The sequence below is a fragment of the Myxocyprinus asiaticus genome, chromosome 28 (genome assembly GCF_019703515.2).
Source record: "Myxocyprinus asiaticus isolate MX2 ecotype Aquarium Trade chromosome 28, UBuf_Myxa_2, whole genome shotgun sequence".
In the NCBI taxonomy this organism is placed as follows: domain Eukaryota; kingdom Metazoa; phylum Chordata; class Actinopteri; order Cypriniformes; family Catostomidae; genus Myxocyprinus; species Myxocyprinus asiaticus.
Window position 1 is genome coordinate 34672740 of NC_059371.1, and position 20496 is coordinate 34693235.

A 20496-nucleotide genomic window follows, 5' to 3' on the forward strand; every position below is an offset into this window, starting at 1 on the left:
GAAGCCTTCCGCCTTCAGAAAAAAATGGTAGCAGCTGTATAACCCTTTGTGGGCGTGGCAGCTCGGAACCATCTCTATTGCATCTTTTGCAAGATTGTGAATTTCTGCATGTAATACAGGCACGTCCCATGACGGAACAGTCGAGGACAAAACGCTGTTGAAGCGAGGCGGTCTGCATGCGAATTGGATAGAATAGAAAGCCTTTATTTTTGTCACACATTAGAAATTTTTTTTTAACATATACAGTGAAATTCTTTTTTTTCACATATCCCAGCTAAGCTGGGGTCAGAGTGCATACCCGTGTTCATTTTTAGTACCCAATCTGACATGCCTGTGAGCGCTCCCCATGCGTTCACGTAACGGGATAGTGGGTGCTTTATATTTGACGCTAATTGTGATAGCATGCCGCTCACCATTGGGAAGCGGTTGTGCACAGTGTGTGAAATGGGGAAGCAAGACAAATTCTCAAGAATGGCCTGAGCCAAAGTTAAAGGTACACTAATGTATGGTTTATAAGCAAGCAAACTTAAGAGAGAGAATTGTTTGTATGTGATCATTATGAACAGAACCCAAAGAGGGCTCAGTTCAAATGTCACGGATGCAGATAGGCCGGAGGCCACCATCTTTCTGCACTTTGATGAGAAAATAATGGCTGTGACATTCTCTCTGTGCACTGTACGGTTGAATGACCCCTATTGCGTCTTTCACAAGGTGATTTACTACCTCGAAGCGCAGAATGGGCGTGTCCTGCACTGTAACGTGGAGGATAGAATGCTGTTGAAGCGAGGTGGACACATTGTGAACCGGAATGTATAACCGCACACTATGGTTTTTTAACACTGAGAAATGCTTGGTAACGCACGCCACGCAAACGCGTAATGTGCAGGTGGGCGCTAAGTTTCACGTGTGTTGAAGGGAGCTGCTGTTTATAAGACGCAAGCATTTTGTGTGGAGTGTGGGTTGATATTTCTCTGAGTGAACCTCAGGGAAGAACGACACTGCTTTCCGAACCACGGTCTTTTGAAGGCAGGCGGTGTGCAGGAATCATCCTTCATGGAACATTCTCAGATGCTGCGAGGGACACGGCATCATTGTCATCGTCAGACCTGCCAAATATGATAACACCGTGCTCATTCATAGAGGGACGGAGGTCGTCACGTGCATACTGAACTGGCGAAGATGCTGCTTGGGAAGATCGAGGGGCTCATGGGACTTGCGCTGGCGCGAGATACTCCTTGGGTTCTTCCGTCTCTACCTCGCAGCCCCGCCGTGTTTCCTCGTGGTCCCTCGAGACTTGGCACAGAGGAAGTGGTCGGGAGGCGGAATCGTCCCTCAGAACGAGGTCGACCCTAGTGCGGAGTGTCTTGAGATTCGTGCTCGCAGTTAGGGCAGTCTATCCCCATGAGAGCTGCTTCTGCGTGGGTGTAGCCTAGGCAGCTAATGCAACTCTCATGTTGATCTGACGGAGTGATGTGTCGCTCACAGGAACACTTGTGATTCGACATCTTTAAAAAGACACGTACACACAAGCGACTCTTTTATAGAATGTTTTACCTCACTTGGACGGAATATTACAAACATATATATATATATAAATCAAACTTATTTTATAAAGCTCCTGCCTGGTTTCTGCTTGGTATAAAGCTGTATAAAGCTCCTAGATCTATTGACGCAAACCTGTCCTGTGGGCAGATGTGCGATAATATCTGTTTCTGAGTTAACATTTTGAATGGCCGTTGTGCAAGCTCGTTGTTCAAGTGTCTCGGATCTAAAATCAGCTGAAGCCCACTGCCTTTCTTCAGGAAAAAAAAAGGTAGCAGCTGTAAAACGCTTTGTGGGTGTGGCAGCTCGGAAACAACCTCTATCGCATCATTTGCAAGATTGTGAATTTTTGCATGTAATACAGGCATGTCCCATGACGGAACTGTCGAGGACAAAACGCTGTTGAAGTGAGGTTGTCTGCGGGCGAATTGGACTCACAGTTAGGGCAGTCTGTCCCCATGAAAGCTGCTTCGGCGTGGGTGCAGCCTAGGCAGCGAACGCAGCTCACATGTTGATCTGACGGAGTGATGTGTCGCTCACAGGAAAACTTGCGAAACGATATCTTTAAAAAGACGCGTACACACATGCGGCTCTTTTATAGTGTGTTTTATGTCACTTGGACGGAATATTACATAAATATATATATATATACATATATAAATCAAAGGATACAGCTCCTGCCTGGTTTCTGCATGGTATAAAGCTCCTAGATCACATCTGATTTTCCACTACTCATGTTGTCTGGAGTTCTTTGTATACTGGATGTTCTTGGACAGATACGTTATCAATGTTTTGTCCACGGAACGATCCAAAAACACTTTAAACTGCAGTACAGCCCACTGAAGAGACTGTAAGCCTATCCCTCACAGCCTCGTTGTCATTCCCATTAAAAATCAATGATGGCGCTAGCGTGAATAAGGTTTATTGACCAGTTGCGTGTCCATCGTGAGCTGCATTCTTCCAATCATTGTTATCGATACCGAAAATATGCAGATAAGAACGTTAACCCGGGGTCTACGAATGGACAGTGTGAAACATCAGAACATGAATACAAAGGATTAATTATTAATCCAGGGTAAAGTATGAACAGTGTGAAACATGAAACTGGATAACCCAGGATTCGGTTTACCCGGGGTTTAGAATAACCCAGGGTTAACGATTCAAGTGTGAAAAGCCCTATAAAGGAATAGGTTACCCTAAAATGAACAGCATATTGGTTTGGAATGACATGAGGATGAGTAAATTATGACAGAATTTTCATTTTTGGCTGCACTATACCTTTAAAAATCGAACCAGACACTTTCAAAACATAAAAAGCACCTCTGTGTTACGCAACATGGCTATTATTGTGTCTTCAGAACTAGACTGTTACTTGAGAAATAAAGTGAGACTATTACTATTCATTAGCATTGTTATGTCTTAGTTCCTTCGAAAGGAACCTCACCGCGGACATGCTGTTGCTTCAGCTAGATCTTTCAGACAAAGCTTTCTATGACTATATAACCATGTACTTGTCTTGACAAAGCCCTCCCCATGTCTTTTAATCAGAGAATGCAAACACACGCCGACACAGGCATTGCGCACTCTGCACACAATGGCTGCTTACGTAATTTACAGCCAATGAAGTGAGATTGGAGTTGTGATGTGCTAATGCCTGTGACTAAAGTGACTGTGACATCAACAACCAATATGAGGGTTGGCAACATGATTTATTCATACTGAAGATCAGCTCTTTGAAGTTCTACTGTTGTATTGAATCATAATAACAAAGGATTTAAGTGTATGAAGTGATATTGAGTTTGGAATTAGACACTATTCTTGCAAACAAGTTATTGTACTGCAAGTGTGTGTGTGTGTGTGTGTGTGTGTGTGTGTGTGTGTGTGTGTGTGTGTGTGTGTGTGTGTGTATGTATGTATGTATGTATGTATGTATGTATGTATATATATATATATATATATATATATATATATATATATATAAATTATTAATATTTATATAAACATTTAATTTCCAGAATATTTGTTAGTCTTTTGGTTGAATCTCACAAAACCTCTAAATATCATGTCTTGGCCCCTGAAAATCAAGGGAAAAAATGAAAAGTGGTATAATGAAGGACCATTTAGTAAAATGAAAATTTAATGAAAATGCAAATGATTCTAATGTAAAAAATTGTATATTACATATATCGTATTGAATTTTTGTATCATGGTAGTGTTTGTTGCATACTGACATTAATTTGTGCTGATTTAAATAAAATAAATTCATTACAATACAGTAATTTGAACTAATACTGTTAAAATTACTGTATTAAAGTAATAAAAAAGATGATTTTACAGTTGTGTGTGTTATGCACAAATTAACTAATTTAGTTAATTTTTAACACAGTTTTACTTAATTTGACATTATTACCATTTCATTCTTTTTTAAAGAAATCATGATATTAATCATGATTATTTTATTCTGTGAAAGATGCACTCTCAATTAAGAAAAATTCCATATACTGTAATATTTAAATTAAACTGAATATGTTTTGTTATTAGTACAACATCAGTTATTTGATTTTGCAAACAGCATGTTTTATTTATGATGTCAGTGTTACTATTTTTCTCACAGTAGCAAATTGTCTTTTTTATGTGTAAAAATACATAACTGCTTATATTTATGGGGGTCATCATATTTGGGGGCCCTTGGTATCAAAAAGTTTGAAAACCCCTGAAGTAATCTATTCAGAATCCTCATAGAGAATAATGGGAATTACAAACAAACAAAAAATGCCTAATTAAAACTGATTTAAAACAGTTTGGGGGGGGGGAATTTTGCTTAACAAAATGAAATTGTATTTAAAAAAAAAAAAAAAAAAAAGAATGGTCCTAATTGCTCCATTTTCTTTAAACCAAATGTAATTTCTGTTATTTCTTTTGATTTTTCGGTCAAATGTGACTTTAACATGTTTTCATGAGATTGAGCATTTTAATTAGACTGAATTTCATCTGTTGTGTCTATATTTATATCTATAGTGTAATTTTCATTTATTGATGGGTATTATTGGATTGGACATATGAATGGATATTATTAGTATTTTCTAAATATAAACACTGTTTGTTACAACAAAATTGACACATATTTGACTTGTTTACATAATTGTAGGTTTGTTAAACAGTATGTTCATATCTTCAATGATTTATTACTGTCTGTGTGTGTGTATGCGCCCTGCAGCTCGACCCGGTGATGAGCTGAAGGTGGAGCAGGGAGTCAAGGATTTGCGCTCTCTCGTTCTGCGGAACACGAAGCCGTCAGTAGGGGACAGTCTGTACATCCTAACACCCGGCGGTGAGAGGGCAGAGCACGAGTCCCTGCCGCGGCGAGAGGGCGTGGACATACTGGTCAGTACAGCTGATTTATCCTGATAACACACATTCAACCCTGACTGTATTACAGAAGGTAGTTTCTGTTGTAAAGTTAGTACATAAACATGGTCCTGTGAGAATTTTGTCTTAGTTGTACAAGCATTGTTATCATTTGCTCCACCCCAATGTCATTTCAACCCTGTTTCATTTTTATGACCGTGGTGTGGTTTTTATTTTATTTTTCCAGTTGAAAATTACTCTTAACTCTTTCAACATCGTGGGATTGGATTTCCCCAGCTTTTATTGTGACACTGTAAACACAGATTCATGGAAAGACAAGCGTCAGCTCACTCCTGATGTCATCAGAGAAGATTTTGCGTGCTTGTATGAACATGGATATACTGGCATTAGAAATAAGCACAGACTTTAGCCCATCCCTGCAGCTCCCTGCTTGATGTTGAAGGAATAGTTCGCTCAAAAAATAAATCTGTCATTATTTACACATCCTAATGTTGCACCAAACCCGTATAACTGCCTTGCTTGTGTGGAGCATAAAAGGAGAATGTTTAAGGAATTGTACTGGTCACTCTATTCCTTGCAGTTACAGTGAATGGGAATTGAAGCTTTTAAGCTTCAAACAGGACAAGAAAGCACCATAAAAGAATCACAGAAGTAGTCCAAACATCTTCTGAATCCATACAATAGCTTTGTGCAAGGAACATACCAAAATTTTAGCGTTATTCACTGACAATCTTAAAGAGATAGTTCACCTAAAAATTAAAATTCTTTCATCATTTACTCTCCTTCATGCCATCCCAGATGTGTATGACTTTCTTTCCTCTGCAGAAAACAAACGAACATTTTTAAAAGAATATCTCAGCTCTGTAGTTCCATACAATGCAGTCAACAGGGTCTAAAACTTTGAAGTGCCAAAAAGCATATAAAGGCAACATAGAAATAATACAAATGACTCCAGTGGTTAAATCCATGTCTTCAGAAGCGATATGATAGATGTGGGTGAGAAACAGATCAATATTTATGTTATTTTTACTATAAATTCTCCTCCCTGTACAGTAGGTGGTGATGTGCAAGAAGAATGCAAATCACCAAAAACAAAAGAAGAATAACTCTTAGCAGAGAAGAGAGTGCTTAGGAGGGCTGTTTGAAAGTGGAGATTAAGAGTTTAAAAAGGACTTCAATATTGATCTGTTTCTCTCCCACACCCATCATATCACTCCAGAAGAGATGGATCTAAACACTGGAGTTGTATGGATTACTTTTATGCTGCTTTTATATGCTTTTTGAGCTTCAAAGTTTTGAACCCTGATGACTTGCATTGTGAGGACCAACAGAGGTGAAATATTCTTCTAAAAGTCTTCATTTGTGTTCTGTAGAAGAAAGTAAGTCACACATCTGGGATGGCATGAGGGTAAGTGATCAGAGAATTTTCATTTTGGGTGAACTATTCCTTTAACTTCTGTAACTGGATCATTGAGTCAGTGAGTTGAACTAGAGAACCGGGTCAGTCTGATTCATGAACGAATCATTAGGAACAGTTTTTTTAAACTGGATCAACTGATTAATTGGAAAGATCTGACTTAAAAGGACGATTCGTCAACAAATCAGACATCGGTACTTATTTCATGAACTTCCCCTAAGAGAGATAAGGCAGTTATCAAGATTTTCAGTGAGTAGCGACTTCAGTTTCTGTGGTTCCTCACACAAAGCTATCGTATGAATGCGGAACACTTGGAATATAGTGCATGAGTTGTATGGACCACATTTATGATGCTTTAATGGTGCATTTGTATCCTTTTTGAAGCGTTTTTAAGCTTGACAGCCTCAGTCTCCATTCACTGTAATTGCATGGAAAAGTGTGATCAGTATAATTCAAAATAGATACTTTTTTTTTTTTTGTTCCACAGAAGAAGGAAAAAAGTAATACAGGTTTGGCACGACATGAGGGTGACTAAATAATGACAGAATTTTCTTCTTTGGGTGAACTAATCTTTCAAATCTTTAGAAATATAGAAATAGTATTCAGGTCTAGGATGTGTCATCCATCTGACGTCAAGCTTTGCTCCTTATGGATGAAGGTTGTGCAAACGCCTAAAACAAGCCTGTGCGTGTTAGAAACATATTACACAGGTATTACACATCCAACTCTTCTTCAAACACTAGGGTTTGTTTTTCCTGTTCCTCTGTAAAGCTAGCCTTTAGGAAGCCCACAGCTCAGGCTGCATGCTTTTGATTTATGGTTTTAGTGAATGATAAATTATTGGCTGTCCAAAAAGACTATATTAGCCTGAAGTTTCTTAGAAACATTTTTCACACTTTTACTAGTTTATTTATTTTTATGTCCAATAGTGTATGTACATGCATGCATCACACGAGACTAATGTCGTTTTTGTATTTATTTTTTTTTTGCTTCTGAAAAGTCCTGTAAAGAAGTTTCCAATTCAGTTTTTTTTTTTTTTTTAATCCCCTTGTTCTCCCCAATTTGGAATGCCCAATTCCCACTACTTAGTAGGTTCTCGTGGTGGCGTGGTTACTCACTTCAATCCGGGTGGCAGAGGATAAGTCTCAGTTGCCTCCGCTTCTGAGACCGTCAATCCGTGCATCTTATCACGTGGCTCGCTGTGCATGACACCGCGGAGACTCACAGCATGTGGAGGCTCATGCTACTCTCCATGATCCACGCACAACTTACCACGTGCCCCATTGAGAGCGAGAACCACTAATCGCGACCACAAGGAGGTTACCCCATGTGACCCTACCCTCCCTAGCAACTGGGCCAATTTGGTTGCTTAGGAGACCTGGCTGGAGTCACTCAGCACGCCCTGGATTCGAAGTCGCGACTCCAGGGGTGGTAGTTCCAATTCAGTTTTAATGTTACCTTCATATAACTAAAAGAAAAAATTGGAAATCTGTTCATTTTAGTAAAAATCAAACCCTGGGACATTAAATTGCCCAAAATTGAAGAAACACCCTTTTAAGTTTTGGTGGAGGGAAGCCCACATCGAAGTGCACACTGTGCATCAAAATTATTAGCATTATTAACTTAATAAAGTGTAAAAATATACAATAGTTTTAAATCATTTCTGCTCTACAAAGACAAGATTGTTGAATTGAAAGTCAGTTACACATTGACAAACTCCAGAACAATGTTCATATAAAACTGTTCGGTTGAAGCACTGACGAAAAGGAACAGTTTATCATTTTTATAAAGGAAGCAACTGTTTGCTTTTTCAGATGTAGCCTCTGGTGCCGTTCAAGGCTTGTGGTTTTGCATTCACACGTTTGTTTGGTGATAAAAGCCATCAAGAAATTGCATCATGGTGTCAACGGACAAATTTGAAATCATCACACACAACCCCCCTCCACATTTTCCCCTTATCATTCCTTGACGCAATTCCTATTGTACTTGTTCATTATATGCAAATAGTCTGTAGAAGTAGCACTACATGTCTCAAACCTTTTCCCTAAAGAAAGACTTTGTTGACTGTGGAACACAAAAGGAGATGTTGAGAATGTTAACCTCAGTCACCATTCACTTTCATTGCATCTTGTTTTTCATACAATGAAAGTGAATGGTGACTGGGACTGAACATTCCACCTAACATCTCCATTAGTGTTCCACAGGAGAAAACAAAAGTCATACAGGTTTGGAACGACGTCCACCAGTCTTCATGGGTTCCCGCTGATGGAATTCTCAAGTTAACTGCCAACTATTCCATTGGTATTTTTATGAGGGCTGCTTGGTTTTGTGTGTTAGTGGCTTTGACCTGTATGTGGTTACTCACCCACTGTGTCTTGCCCCCTCACCAAAGTCTGACCTTTAGAAAGGAACCCATCACCCCTCGGATTATTGGTGCGGCGGTGACACCAGGGCTCCTCTTTGAGGTTAGATTGGCCAGATCCGCCGCGGCGGGGGGAGTGACCTTTGAAGCACGAGCGTTTGATGTAGCGCAATGACTTTTTACCCTCCCATCAACTGAAAGACAAGTGTCTCATCAGTGCAAGTTTTCAGGTGAAAATCATGTTTTTAATGCGTTCCCTCCAAAACGTTTATTTAATCCTCCTTTTGTCACAAACATTCCTAAATATTAAAGCCCTCTAGTGGCCATGGGCATAACAGAACAACAGTGATACAATGGTACTTGATAAGAGTAGGGCTGCATTACTGTAGTTGCTATGGTTACCGTTGATGTCCAGTTTTAAACGCATGTTTTGGATTCTGTCACTTTAAAGGATTAGATCAGCATCCTTTACTAACCCTCATGACATTCCAAACTCATTTGACTTTCTTTCCAGAAGATAGGGCATTTTTATAATAAATGCCCTCTCTTTATATTAATGTTGTTCTTTACTGTCCAATTACAGTGAATTGGAGCCTCCAAGCTTAAAAAATGACACAAAAGCACCATAAAAGTATGTTGAAAATAGTGTATATGACTCATGCACTATATTCCAAGTCACCTGAAGCTGTACAATAGCTTTGTGTGAGAAACTGAATGAAATATAAGTCATTATTTACTGAACATCTGCCATAGTTCTTCTTGATAAATTCATGAACATCTTTTGAGATGATTCTTTTCAATGAATCAGTTGATCCATTTCACAACCAGTCTGGGTGATTCGTTCACAAATCGGACTAATCCAGTCCTCGAGTTCAACTCACTGATTCAATGGTCTGGTCACAGCAGTTAACAGATTACTTGGGGTGTTATCAGTGAATAATGACTTAAATTTCAGTCTGTTCCTCACACAAAGCTATCGTATGTCTTCAGAAGACTTGCAAAATAGTGCATGAGTCATATGGACTTCTTATTTATACTTTTATGGTGCCTTTTGCGTCCTTTTTTAAACTTGAAAGCCCAGTCCCCATTCATTGTAATTGAATGGAAAAGAGCGATCAGTAGATTATTCAGAATTTCTCCTTTTGTGTTCCACAGAAGAAAAAGGCATACAGGTTTGGGATGTCATGAGTAAATGATGACAGAATTTTCCTTTTTATTTGAATTCCTCATGTCCTCTACGACCCATGTCTGACCTCACAGAGCTCCAGTGTCCTCGCACGACCTTTAACCTGCGGCCCTTTTGCATTAGTCAAATAACATTAGGTTGATAATGCAAGCTGGCATTTTGGCCTAATCGTTCACCCACACAGACATAGTAGAATAGAGAGGTGGACTTGAGTTGATCTTGCCTGAGGACTGTCCTCTATACCTGTCTAATGACCTGAGAGAGGTATATTACACAACTATGTAGATAATAAGATCAGACATTTCTGTGGCCCTCAGGGGCCCCACACAGTGACGCAGAGATTTATGTCATTATAATGCATTTAGGAGTGAATCATGCTCATATTATGCATGTCCTACAACTATTGAATATGTAATATGTATCTATAATGATACATAAAGTGGCCTCAAAAAGTATTTTGACCCTTAAACGACACTTAATATATAAATTCAAGATGTTAAAGGAATGTCTCATCCAAAAATGAAAACTCTCTGATCACTTACCCCCAGATGTGTATAACTTTCTTTCTTCTGCAGAACTCAAAGAACACATTTTTAGAAAAATATCTCAACTCTGCATGTCCATACAATTTGTTCAATGTGAATGGTGAACTTTGAAGCCCCATAAAGCACATAAATGCAACGAAAAAGCAATCCATACAAATGCAGTGGTTAAATCCATGTCTTCTGAAGCGATATGATGGGCAATGAGGACAATTTATAGAAAAAAAGATGACTTAAATATTGATCTGTTTCTCACCCACACCACATATAGCTTCAGAAGACATGGATTAAACCACTGGAGTTGTATGGTTTCTTTTATTCTGCCTTTATGTGCTTTTTGGAGCTTCAAAATTTTGACACTTATTCACTTGCATTGTGAGGACCTACAAAGCTGAAATATTCTTCTAAAAATCTTAATTTGTGTTCAGCAGAAAAGAGAAAGTCATACACATCTGGGATGGCATGAGGGTGAGTAAATGAAAGTAAACTTTATAAACGTTACATTTATGAGAATTTTTTGCAATGACTTTTAACGAACTAGTGTCGAGGTAAAACATGTGACACTAAAATAATGCAGTAATAACTAAACAACATAAAATGTAACATAAAACACCCCAGTGTACATAAACTATGTCAAAAATAAGAGAACTTGTTTTTCATCGTAATTTTAAAAGTGCATGTATTGTCTTGTTCAACGTAATGCAAATGTTCACTGTTAACTATATAGTAAATCATACTTTTTACTTTTCAAACACACACACACACACACACACATATATATATATATATATATATATATATATATATATATTTATTTATTTATTTATTTATTTATTTATTTATTTTATTTTTTTTTTACCGAAAATAAATTAATGAATTTTGTTCTTAGAAATGTACACAAATTTACTGTTTGCTATGCTAAAGTACCAGTTAACCAATTAAGTTTTTTACTGTACATTTTTTATTCTTTTTCTGTTAAAATTACGCACATATTTTACAGTAAATTTTTAAGTGTGGTTTAAACATTTAGAGTAAGTACTTTTTGGTGCCGCCGTGACTGTATAATGAATATGCAGAACAATATCTAGTAAATTGCTTAGGGGCTGAAGTTTTCTTTTAAAATGCAGTTAACATATTGCAATATTATTTCCATTACTGTCTACAAATAAAGCTAGTGTTTTAAACTGTTAGCACATTACCAAAGATCAAAGTTTTACAAAATGTGAATATTTTGTCTGCGCTGTTTGAGAAACCTTGACCCTGAAGACTTAAAAATGGCATCAAACGCTGTCAGAGGACCAGTAAATAGGTAAATGTGTTGTTTGATCAAACATAGCTCCATCAACTGAATGTCAAATATCACCTGTGAACAACATCTGTTCAGGAAACGAGCCTTTTCCTCTTCCCATTTGAACTCACTGATAAGAGACTGTGTTAAAATTGCATTAATACCACAGCTTTGTGGTTAGTGCTGGAGCAGTTATGTTTAAACTACAATTGTTTTTAACATTTTAACCTTCTAAAAGGATTAAACTTATGCAATGCACCAGGTGTTTAAGGTTTTACATGAGGTGCATAGTAACCTTTGTCAGACGAATTTGCACATATAGCAGGATTCTCTTTGTTTTACAATCTCTCCCATGCAAACAATAGTAATCATTTATTTACCTGTACAATCAACAAAGAATTCAGACCCACACACACCTGATTGATGTTCTTGTGAAGTTAACACAATTACCATGCAATTAGTTTCTGACCATTGACACTCAGTGTTCAAAGACAAAAGAACAGAATGTGACTTAAGCAACAAAATGGGCCTTATCTTCATGGGAAACTTGGAGTGGGACAATATCTTAAATTTTAGAAATGAAAATTGGTGGTTGAGATTTTGTACTTGAGTCTGAAACACTTAAAATGACAACTGTAAATTAATCTAAAGGGATAGTTCACTCCAACATTTACATTCTGTCATCATTTACCCTCATATTCTTCCTAACCCAAATGACTTTACTTCTGTGGAAAGCAAAAAGAGATTTTAGCCTCCTAGGCAGTATGTTAGTATCAGTCACCACTCACTTTGCTTACATCTTTTTTTTTTCCGTACAGTGAAAGTGACTGGTGACTGAAGCTACATGTGAAAGAAAGAAAGGGTGTGTAAATTGTGACAGAATTTTCATTTTTGGGTGAACTATTCTTTTAATCTTTATGTATCATAATACATTGTATTATGTATTAAACAAAATATTATTATCAAATATAATATGGATCTCGTTTTATGCTGAATGACCTAATAGTAGTGTCGAAAATCGACAATAAAATAAAAAGAAAATAAATGTAATAATAAATAAATAGTTCTTTAAATAAATCTTTGTATGTATTTATAAAGTAACAGAAAATATTCACTGAAAAAAGGCTCTGATGTTATGGACTTAATGTCAGTGTTTTATTATTATTATTATTATTATTATTATTATTTATTCCATATCGGCACTATTTCCCTTTTCTAGCAATTTAAATAATCTAATTATTGTAAAATGTACAGTGTAATGTGTTATTAAAATTATTATATTTATATTATTATATAAAATTATATAGTATATTATACTATATATACAGTATTTAACTTAATGTATTCTATATATACTGTATATATATATATAATTTATTACATTGAATTTGTAATCTACATTTATATATTTATATTATATATTTATACTGTCATATAAATAAATAACAATATAAATTACATATACTATATTTAAATTACTAATTTAACATTATATATATATATATATATATATATATATATATATATATATATATATATATATATATATATGTGTGTGTGTGTGTGTGTGTGTGTGTGTATATATATACTGTGTGTGTGTATATATATATATATATATATATACACACACACACACACAGTATATATATATATATATAATTACTCATTTAAAAGTTAAATCTATAGATAATATAACAAAAATTAATTATGTAAATACTGTATAACTCAGGCAAGATTACCTCAAAGTCCACCTCCTTCAAATTTTAAAAATTGAATTTACATATTTCATTTTAAATTATAATTGACTATATTTATAATTTAAATATGTAGTTTATAAATGATATATTTCTTATGATATGCTACTGTATAAAGAAGTCATCTTGTATGGAGGTCACACTAGCATTCACTGTGGGAGTGGTCAGCATTTGTTGTGGAAATGTTGTGCGAAGAAGTGTGTGTACTGTGTTGATGATAATGACTTTGAAGAAGATGGGAGGAGTAAATGCATGAAGTCACAAGGCAAAAGCTTTAAAACTACCCTCTGTCAGGCAGTTATCCTGAGTACATGTGGGATTTGTAGCTTGTCCCTTGACTTTCTCTGGATGTTGACTGCTGAGGGTTAGGGTAGGACAGTTCAGTCAGGTGCAGGTCGCATCATGGTACGTTTTGGTCGCCTTTCCTCGTGGCAAAGTTGGGATCTTCTCCACATAGTTCCTGAAGGCCTGTCTGATGCAGAGTCTCTCAAGAGTCCCTCACCAACAAAATGTCAGGTAAGGCAATGATGTTGCTGCACCATCTATGAAAACAGAACTTATTCACTGTGTTGCTGAACTTCTATTTGGTGTGCTTTCAATCATGATGCACCGTTACTGCAATGGCTCGGTTTCCCAACATTCCTGTCAGTGCTTTATTCATTCCTCATTTGGAGTGTTTATGCCTCAATGAATGACTCGTTAATTATTAAACTCCTGGATACACTTACTTTCTAAACTATCGTTCCCATGATTAGCCATCTCTGGAAATTGTTCGACAATTTTTCATGGAGCAAATATTTGAATTGAAGGGGAAGATGCTATGTGTCCATGCGTAACGGAGGCTGAATATGCACGTAATGGAAAGCTGTTAGCGGCATGACACAACCTGATGACACAGGTTTGGGCCCATGTGCTCGACAGACGGTCTTATCTCGTCAGGTGATAAGGTGCTATCATGCTTTGATGACTGATTAATCGTCTGTCCTTAAGCTTCAGTGGCTCTTTGTTTGGCCCCTGCTTTGACTAATTGATGCGGGTCACTGTGGGTGTTGTTGGCTCTGAAATTGGTCCAAGTTTTGACACTAAAGGCAAGGCTAAAGAAAAGAAATGTGATCTGGTCAGAGCAGTGTTTGTCAAACTTGTTTTTGAGTGTTTCTAACTTCAATTCACTGTCTTTGTCTGAAAAGCTGTTCCTGTCTTCATTATTGTAACAATAAGCCATTGACCTCTTACTACACCATCTAAAAGTCTTGCATTGACTCCTTAAAGGGATAGTTCTCACAAAAATGTCTTTATTTACTCACTCTCATGTCATTACAAACCCATATGACTTTCTTTCTTCCATGGAACACAAAAGGAGATGTTCTATACATGAAAGTGAATGGTGACTGAGGCAAACATATGTTCCATGGAAGAAAGAAAGGAAATGATCACAGAATTTTTGGTGAACTATCCCTTTTATATGCATAAAAAATTTGTACAATCATACTTATAAATTAGTTATATATAATCGTTTGGACAGCATAAATTACTTTGTAAAATCAATTTGAATTTCATAAGTGAAAATTGTTTTAAGTGCTATTTAACATACTTATAACACTATAAAGACCTTTGTGTTGTGACACTTAAAGGAATGTTCCGGGTTCAATGCAAGTTAAGCTCAATTGACAGCATTTGTGGCATAATATTGATTACCACAAAAAATTATTTTGAAAAAAAGCAAAACTGGGTTACAGTGAGGCACTTACGTTGGAAGTGAATGGGGCCAATTTTTGGAGAGTCTAAAGGCAGACATTTGAAGCTTTTTTTAAATACATTTTATAAAAGCACTTACATTAATACTTCTGTTAAAACTTGTGTGTTATTTGAGCTGTAAAGTTCTTTAAATTGTAGTTTGGTGGTGGACTACTCTCCAGAAGATTTCTGGTTTACACAGAAAAGGTTATGAAGGGATTTTATCATTTTAAATCATGTTAACACGCATATTGTCTTGTGCTAAACGGTGAGTATTTTAACCTTTACGGATTGGCCCCATTCAGTTCCGCTGTAACCTCGTATTTGCTTTATTCAAGAAAGGGAAGGACGAGTCTAAATTATTTTCTGAAGTAATCAACATAATGCCACAAATGCTGTCGTTTCAGCTTAACTTGTATTGAACCTGGAAAATTCCTTTAAGTTCCAAATCAGTTAAATGCAACTTAACTGCAGCCTTTTTTTTATAACCTTTGCATGAAAAACTTAAATATTATGATTGTTTTCTAGCAGTTTTGGAGATTATAGAACAATTTATTTTATCAAAAAAAACTCTGTATTTAACGGTGTACATCAGGTCTTTATTATGTAGACATGCTCACTAATTTGTGAAATTTAGTGAGAGATTAGTTTAATGGTCCAAACCTTTTTTAAAGTAAGCTGAAATAAGGAGTATACACTTAGTCATTTCTTTAAAGATCTTTAACCTGAAATTGGCTGGAATTGGCACACTCAGATCCATAGTAAAAATACAGACCAAACAACTGAAGTCTGGACTTGTTGCAGTGTATCTGGGATTCCCCAATCTTTAATTTTCCAGTGGTAATTTCCCTGTAACAGTAAGGAAGAGAAGCAATGCTTGGGAAATTTATCTTACCATGGTATAGGAATGCCATGCTACTTTCGCTTTGATTTCATCATAAACACAAAGTCATCAGACGCTCTCGTATTGATTAATTAGTGGCTAAACGGATGGATCAGTCAACATGAAACTGTATTACATTTTGATGAAATATTACAACAACAACAAAAAAATTAATTGGAATAACATGCACTAGCAAATTGTTCACTACAGGATAAAGGTCCATGTATACTTCAGTTGTCCGCCTTGTTTATCGCTCACGCACCACACGCATGACACAAATTTCGTCATCAGCACAGTACGCGTGGACTGTCCATATGTGGCCCCGATTTTCTCGACATGTGGACAGACCTCATCGGTGCACATTGTCGGCACATGCGTTGCTGTTGACTGTACTAAAAGAGTATCGCAAATCAGTCATGGTGTGCACATTCGTTCACGGTCTGAAGAGTATACTTTGAAAGGCAACACAGTCGACCGGCTGCGATCCAATCCGGAACGGACAAAGACTAAGTATACCTGGGTCTTAAGACCAGGAACATGTATTTACAGTGCAAGAAGGGTCAATTTTGATTTCATGTTGACTTTCAATTAAGTTTATTTTCTGGTACTTCTTTATTGTCAAATATTTTGTTAAAACCCATATCAACAATTGCTTACTGGTATACAACCTCATTATGAATCTATCTTAAAGGGATAATTTACCCAAAAATAAAAATTCCGTCATTGTTTACTCACTCTTATATTGTTTCAAACATGTATGACTTACTTTTCTACATGAACACAAAGGAGATGCTAGGCACTTACAGCTTCAGTTTCAGTTTCATTTTCAGTTTCAATCTATATAGAGCTTATATTTCGTAGAGATTTAAACAAATTAAATGCTGCCAAACATATCATCGGTTGACATCTTTGAGTCACCAGGATTTGTTGGAAGTGGGACCCTGCAAGCTATCTTCTTATCCCCTCCCTCTTTACATGTGGCCCTCTGTCTGAGAAGCCACACCTCTCTTTCCTGCCCCACATAATGGGAGAGAATCCTCCTAGTTGCCATGACGCTTGGGCTGTCCTATTCAGTAATGCAGGCAAGCAAGCTTAGTTGGTCAGCTTTACCTCTGTTCGCAGGTTGACCGTTTCTTATAACTACAGAGGACCTAGTAGGGAGCCTTGATGCATCCCGTATGTTTTTTTTTTGTTGAAGGAAATCAAAGAGTAATGAATTTAAATGAGTGATTACCCATTTTAGCACAATTTATTTTGGCTCGGGAACTCGTCTAACATCTGTGCAAGAATTGAGAGGGCAACTGTACTTGTGTGTGTACCGGTTGCAAGAGAGGAGGCTTTGAGCGATTGAAACAGCTGGTTCAAGCATGGGTCAGGCTCGGTGAACTCGGCTGAAAGATTACCATGTTCTTCCTCACTTTTGAGATGTCGCTCGCTACCATGGTGAGTTAAGCAGACACTCTGGGAACCCTGTTCCGCTTCATAAATTCACTGGTCATTCAATCCATTTGAAACAGCTGATGCCAAAGTGGGTGTCTTTGTATGTGTATGAGCAAATTACATTTTTAAATGTTTTATCACGATGCACCATTTTATTTTAAGAGTTATCAGTTTTGAAGTTATGAACAAGTTATTTTTCTTCTTAAATGGATAGTTCACCCAAAAATTTCACCTCTAATGTTGTTATAAATCCATATGACTTTCTTCCATGGAACACAAAAGGAGATGATGTGCAGTATGTTATAGTCTCCATGACCGTCCTCTTTTTTTCATGTCATTCATCTGTCATACATCCTTTTGTGTTCCATGAAAGAAAGTCATATAGATTTGGAATAACATGAGGGTGGGTGGCAGAATTGTTTTATTTTTGGGTGACCTATCTCTTTAAGTTTATGCAGGGTCTTGTTTTTACTTGGAACTTTAATTTGGTTGGAATTAGTCACAGTTTTGTTCACCACATTTTGTTTGACCACCGATCTCTGTAAATTATAGATGTGGGGCTTCTTTTGATGTGGCATTTGTTAGTTATGTGTACTATCCATAGAGTCTTACAGTGTGTACTTTAATTGTTTCTTGTTTCCATTTTTGATAGTGTAGATGTAACCATTTAAATTGGCATTAATTAGTCGACCTGAAAATTAGCTTCTATTTTGCATGTTTTTATTTTTTATTTTTTTATTTAATACAGTTTTTTCCATCACCAATAGTATAAGCTTAACAATTTAAGTGAAAAGTTGATTTAAAAATGTATATGCATTTGAGAATTCCTTAGTATTTGGTCTGTCACCCTTTTGCTTTAATGACAGCAAGCACTCGAGCTGGCATGGAAAAGTTTGTGCAAAACCTGATGATCATGTTCTCCAGCATGATTTGAGAATGTTCCAAAGAGCAGCTTGTGTGCTTCAATGGAAGCAAAAAATCTGACCTTTTTCACAAAGGAGTTAGCATGGTCAATGTCACAAATTTGCTTATTTTGTGGCTCAAAAATAGTGTAGGATATTAAATATTTCTTATTAATTTCATGTTAGCATTTATGTAAAATATTCCAAAATCTCAGATGGACCGTGTTTGCAGTAGTCTAATAGAAGTGTTGTCCCTGGGCTGTTTGGGTGAGCCATTGCAAGTGGACAGACATCCACTGTCCATCTTCACCGAAGCAGGGACATTTCCTGACATCTGTGTCCTCATCCTTTCACCCCAGATTCCGCAGAAATCCCCTCATCAAAGCTCACGATCCGGCTGCTTCTTTGGCCCAGTGCTAAATTTAGCTAGAGGTGCATACAGGCCAATCCACCTTTCTTTTATTTTCTCCATTGCAGGGAAATTCTTGATTAATCTGGATAACAGGTACCATTCTACATAGACAGAAATGTATGTTTCTTTTAATAGGCTTATAAATAGCAAATATAGACCTTCGAGTGTTTCATGGCTTGGTAGTGAATCGTGTTGTTTGCCACAAAATGTTCTTTGATGGTTTGATAGGTAAATTGAGAACTTGATTACCTTTGGATAGTAACAGCTGAGACAGAGGCTACATTTACATGCACAAGGATATTCTGATATTAATAGGAATTTGGTCATAATCTGATTATGCGTTATGCAATATATGTTAACCTGATTGTCAAAACCTATTAAGCCAATTTTACAGTCACAAGAAATTGAAATATGCTGGAATATGCTTGTTTTAATCTGAATTCTGGGTCATCTAAACACCTTATTCAGAATATCCAGTGTTATGCAGTATTCATTTAAATCTTTGCATGGTGTTTCATGATGCAGGCAATTGTTTAAAGTCAAACAATAGAAAAAAAACATTTTAGTTGCAAGGTGGAGACAGATTTTTCTACAAACACTAAAAGAAAGGAACATAAGTCAATGAAAGAAGGGTGAATTCTATTCCATTAGCTGACTATGGGCAAATGTGAACTTTCCTCTACAGTCATTTATATAGAAGTTCTTGTACATTAAAAATTTCCACTTGTGTGCTTTAACAGAAACAAAGAAATATGACCCTTTGTAAAAAGGAGTTAACATGGTCAGTGTCACAAATTAGCTTATTTGACCCACCTAGTGTAATATTTCTTATTCAATTTTCATTGATGTTTCTTTCAAAATATTCCTAAATCCTAAAATTGTGTTTAATCCCAGTTTTAAATAGATTTTCAATCTCAGATTTTCAATGTGGACTCAAGATTTTGAAACCCACTGGGTAAATACCAAAATTTGGTTTAGTTTTAAAGGAATAGTTCACCCAAAAATGAAAGTTCTCTTATTTGCTCACCCTCATGCCATCCCAGTTGTGTATGACTTTCTTCTGCAGATCACAAATGAAGATTTTTAGAAGAATAGCTCTGTTGGTCCTCACAATGCAAGTGAATGCAAGTAGGTCCAAAACTGACATAAAGGAGTCAAAAAAGTAATCCATATGACTTTAGTGGTTAAATACATGTCTTCTGAAGTAATATGATAGGTGTGGATGAGGAACAAATCAATATTTAAGTCTTTTTTACCATCAATCTGCACCTTTGACCAGCCCCAACCAGTAGGTGCAGAATGTGAAAGTCACTTCCACACCAGAAGGTGGAATTGAAAGTGAAAGTGTAGATTTACACTTAAAAAAGGTCTTAAGTATTGATCTGTTTCTCACCCACACCTTTCATTATCACTTCTGAAGATACGGATTTAACCACTGGAGACTTATTGATTGCTTCTGTGTTTCCTTTATGTGATTTTGGAGCTGCAAAGATCTGATCACCATTTACTTGCATTGTATGGACCTACAGAGCTGAAATGTTAAAAATCTTTGTTTGTGTTCTGCTGAAGAAAGTCATACACATCTGGGATGGCATGAGGGTGAGTAAATGATGAGAGAATTTCCATTTTGGGGTGAACTATCCCTTTAACACATCACCTTTTGAT

At 36.6% G+C, this 20496-nt stretch overlaps 1 protein-coding gene across 3 annotated transcripts in view; it reads left to right on the forward strand.

Annotated features, from left to right (window-relative positions):
- LOC127418743 (pleckstrin homology domain-containing family G member 5-like) overlaps positions 1-20496 on the forward strand; it is a 64139-nt gene that overhangs the window by 23212 nt on the left and 20431 nt on the right. For all 3 annotated transcript variants that reach the window (XM_051659511.1, XM_051659510.1, XM_051659512.1), the window contains exon 7: positions 4760-4926. In XM_051659511.1, the coding sequence (XP_051515471.1) occupies positions 4760-4926 (167 nt within the window). The remainder of the gene's footprint in view (positions 1-4759; positions 4927-20496) is intronic.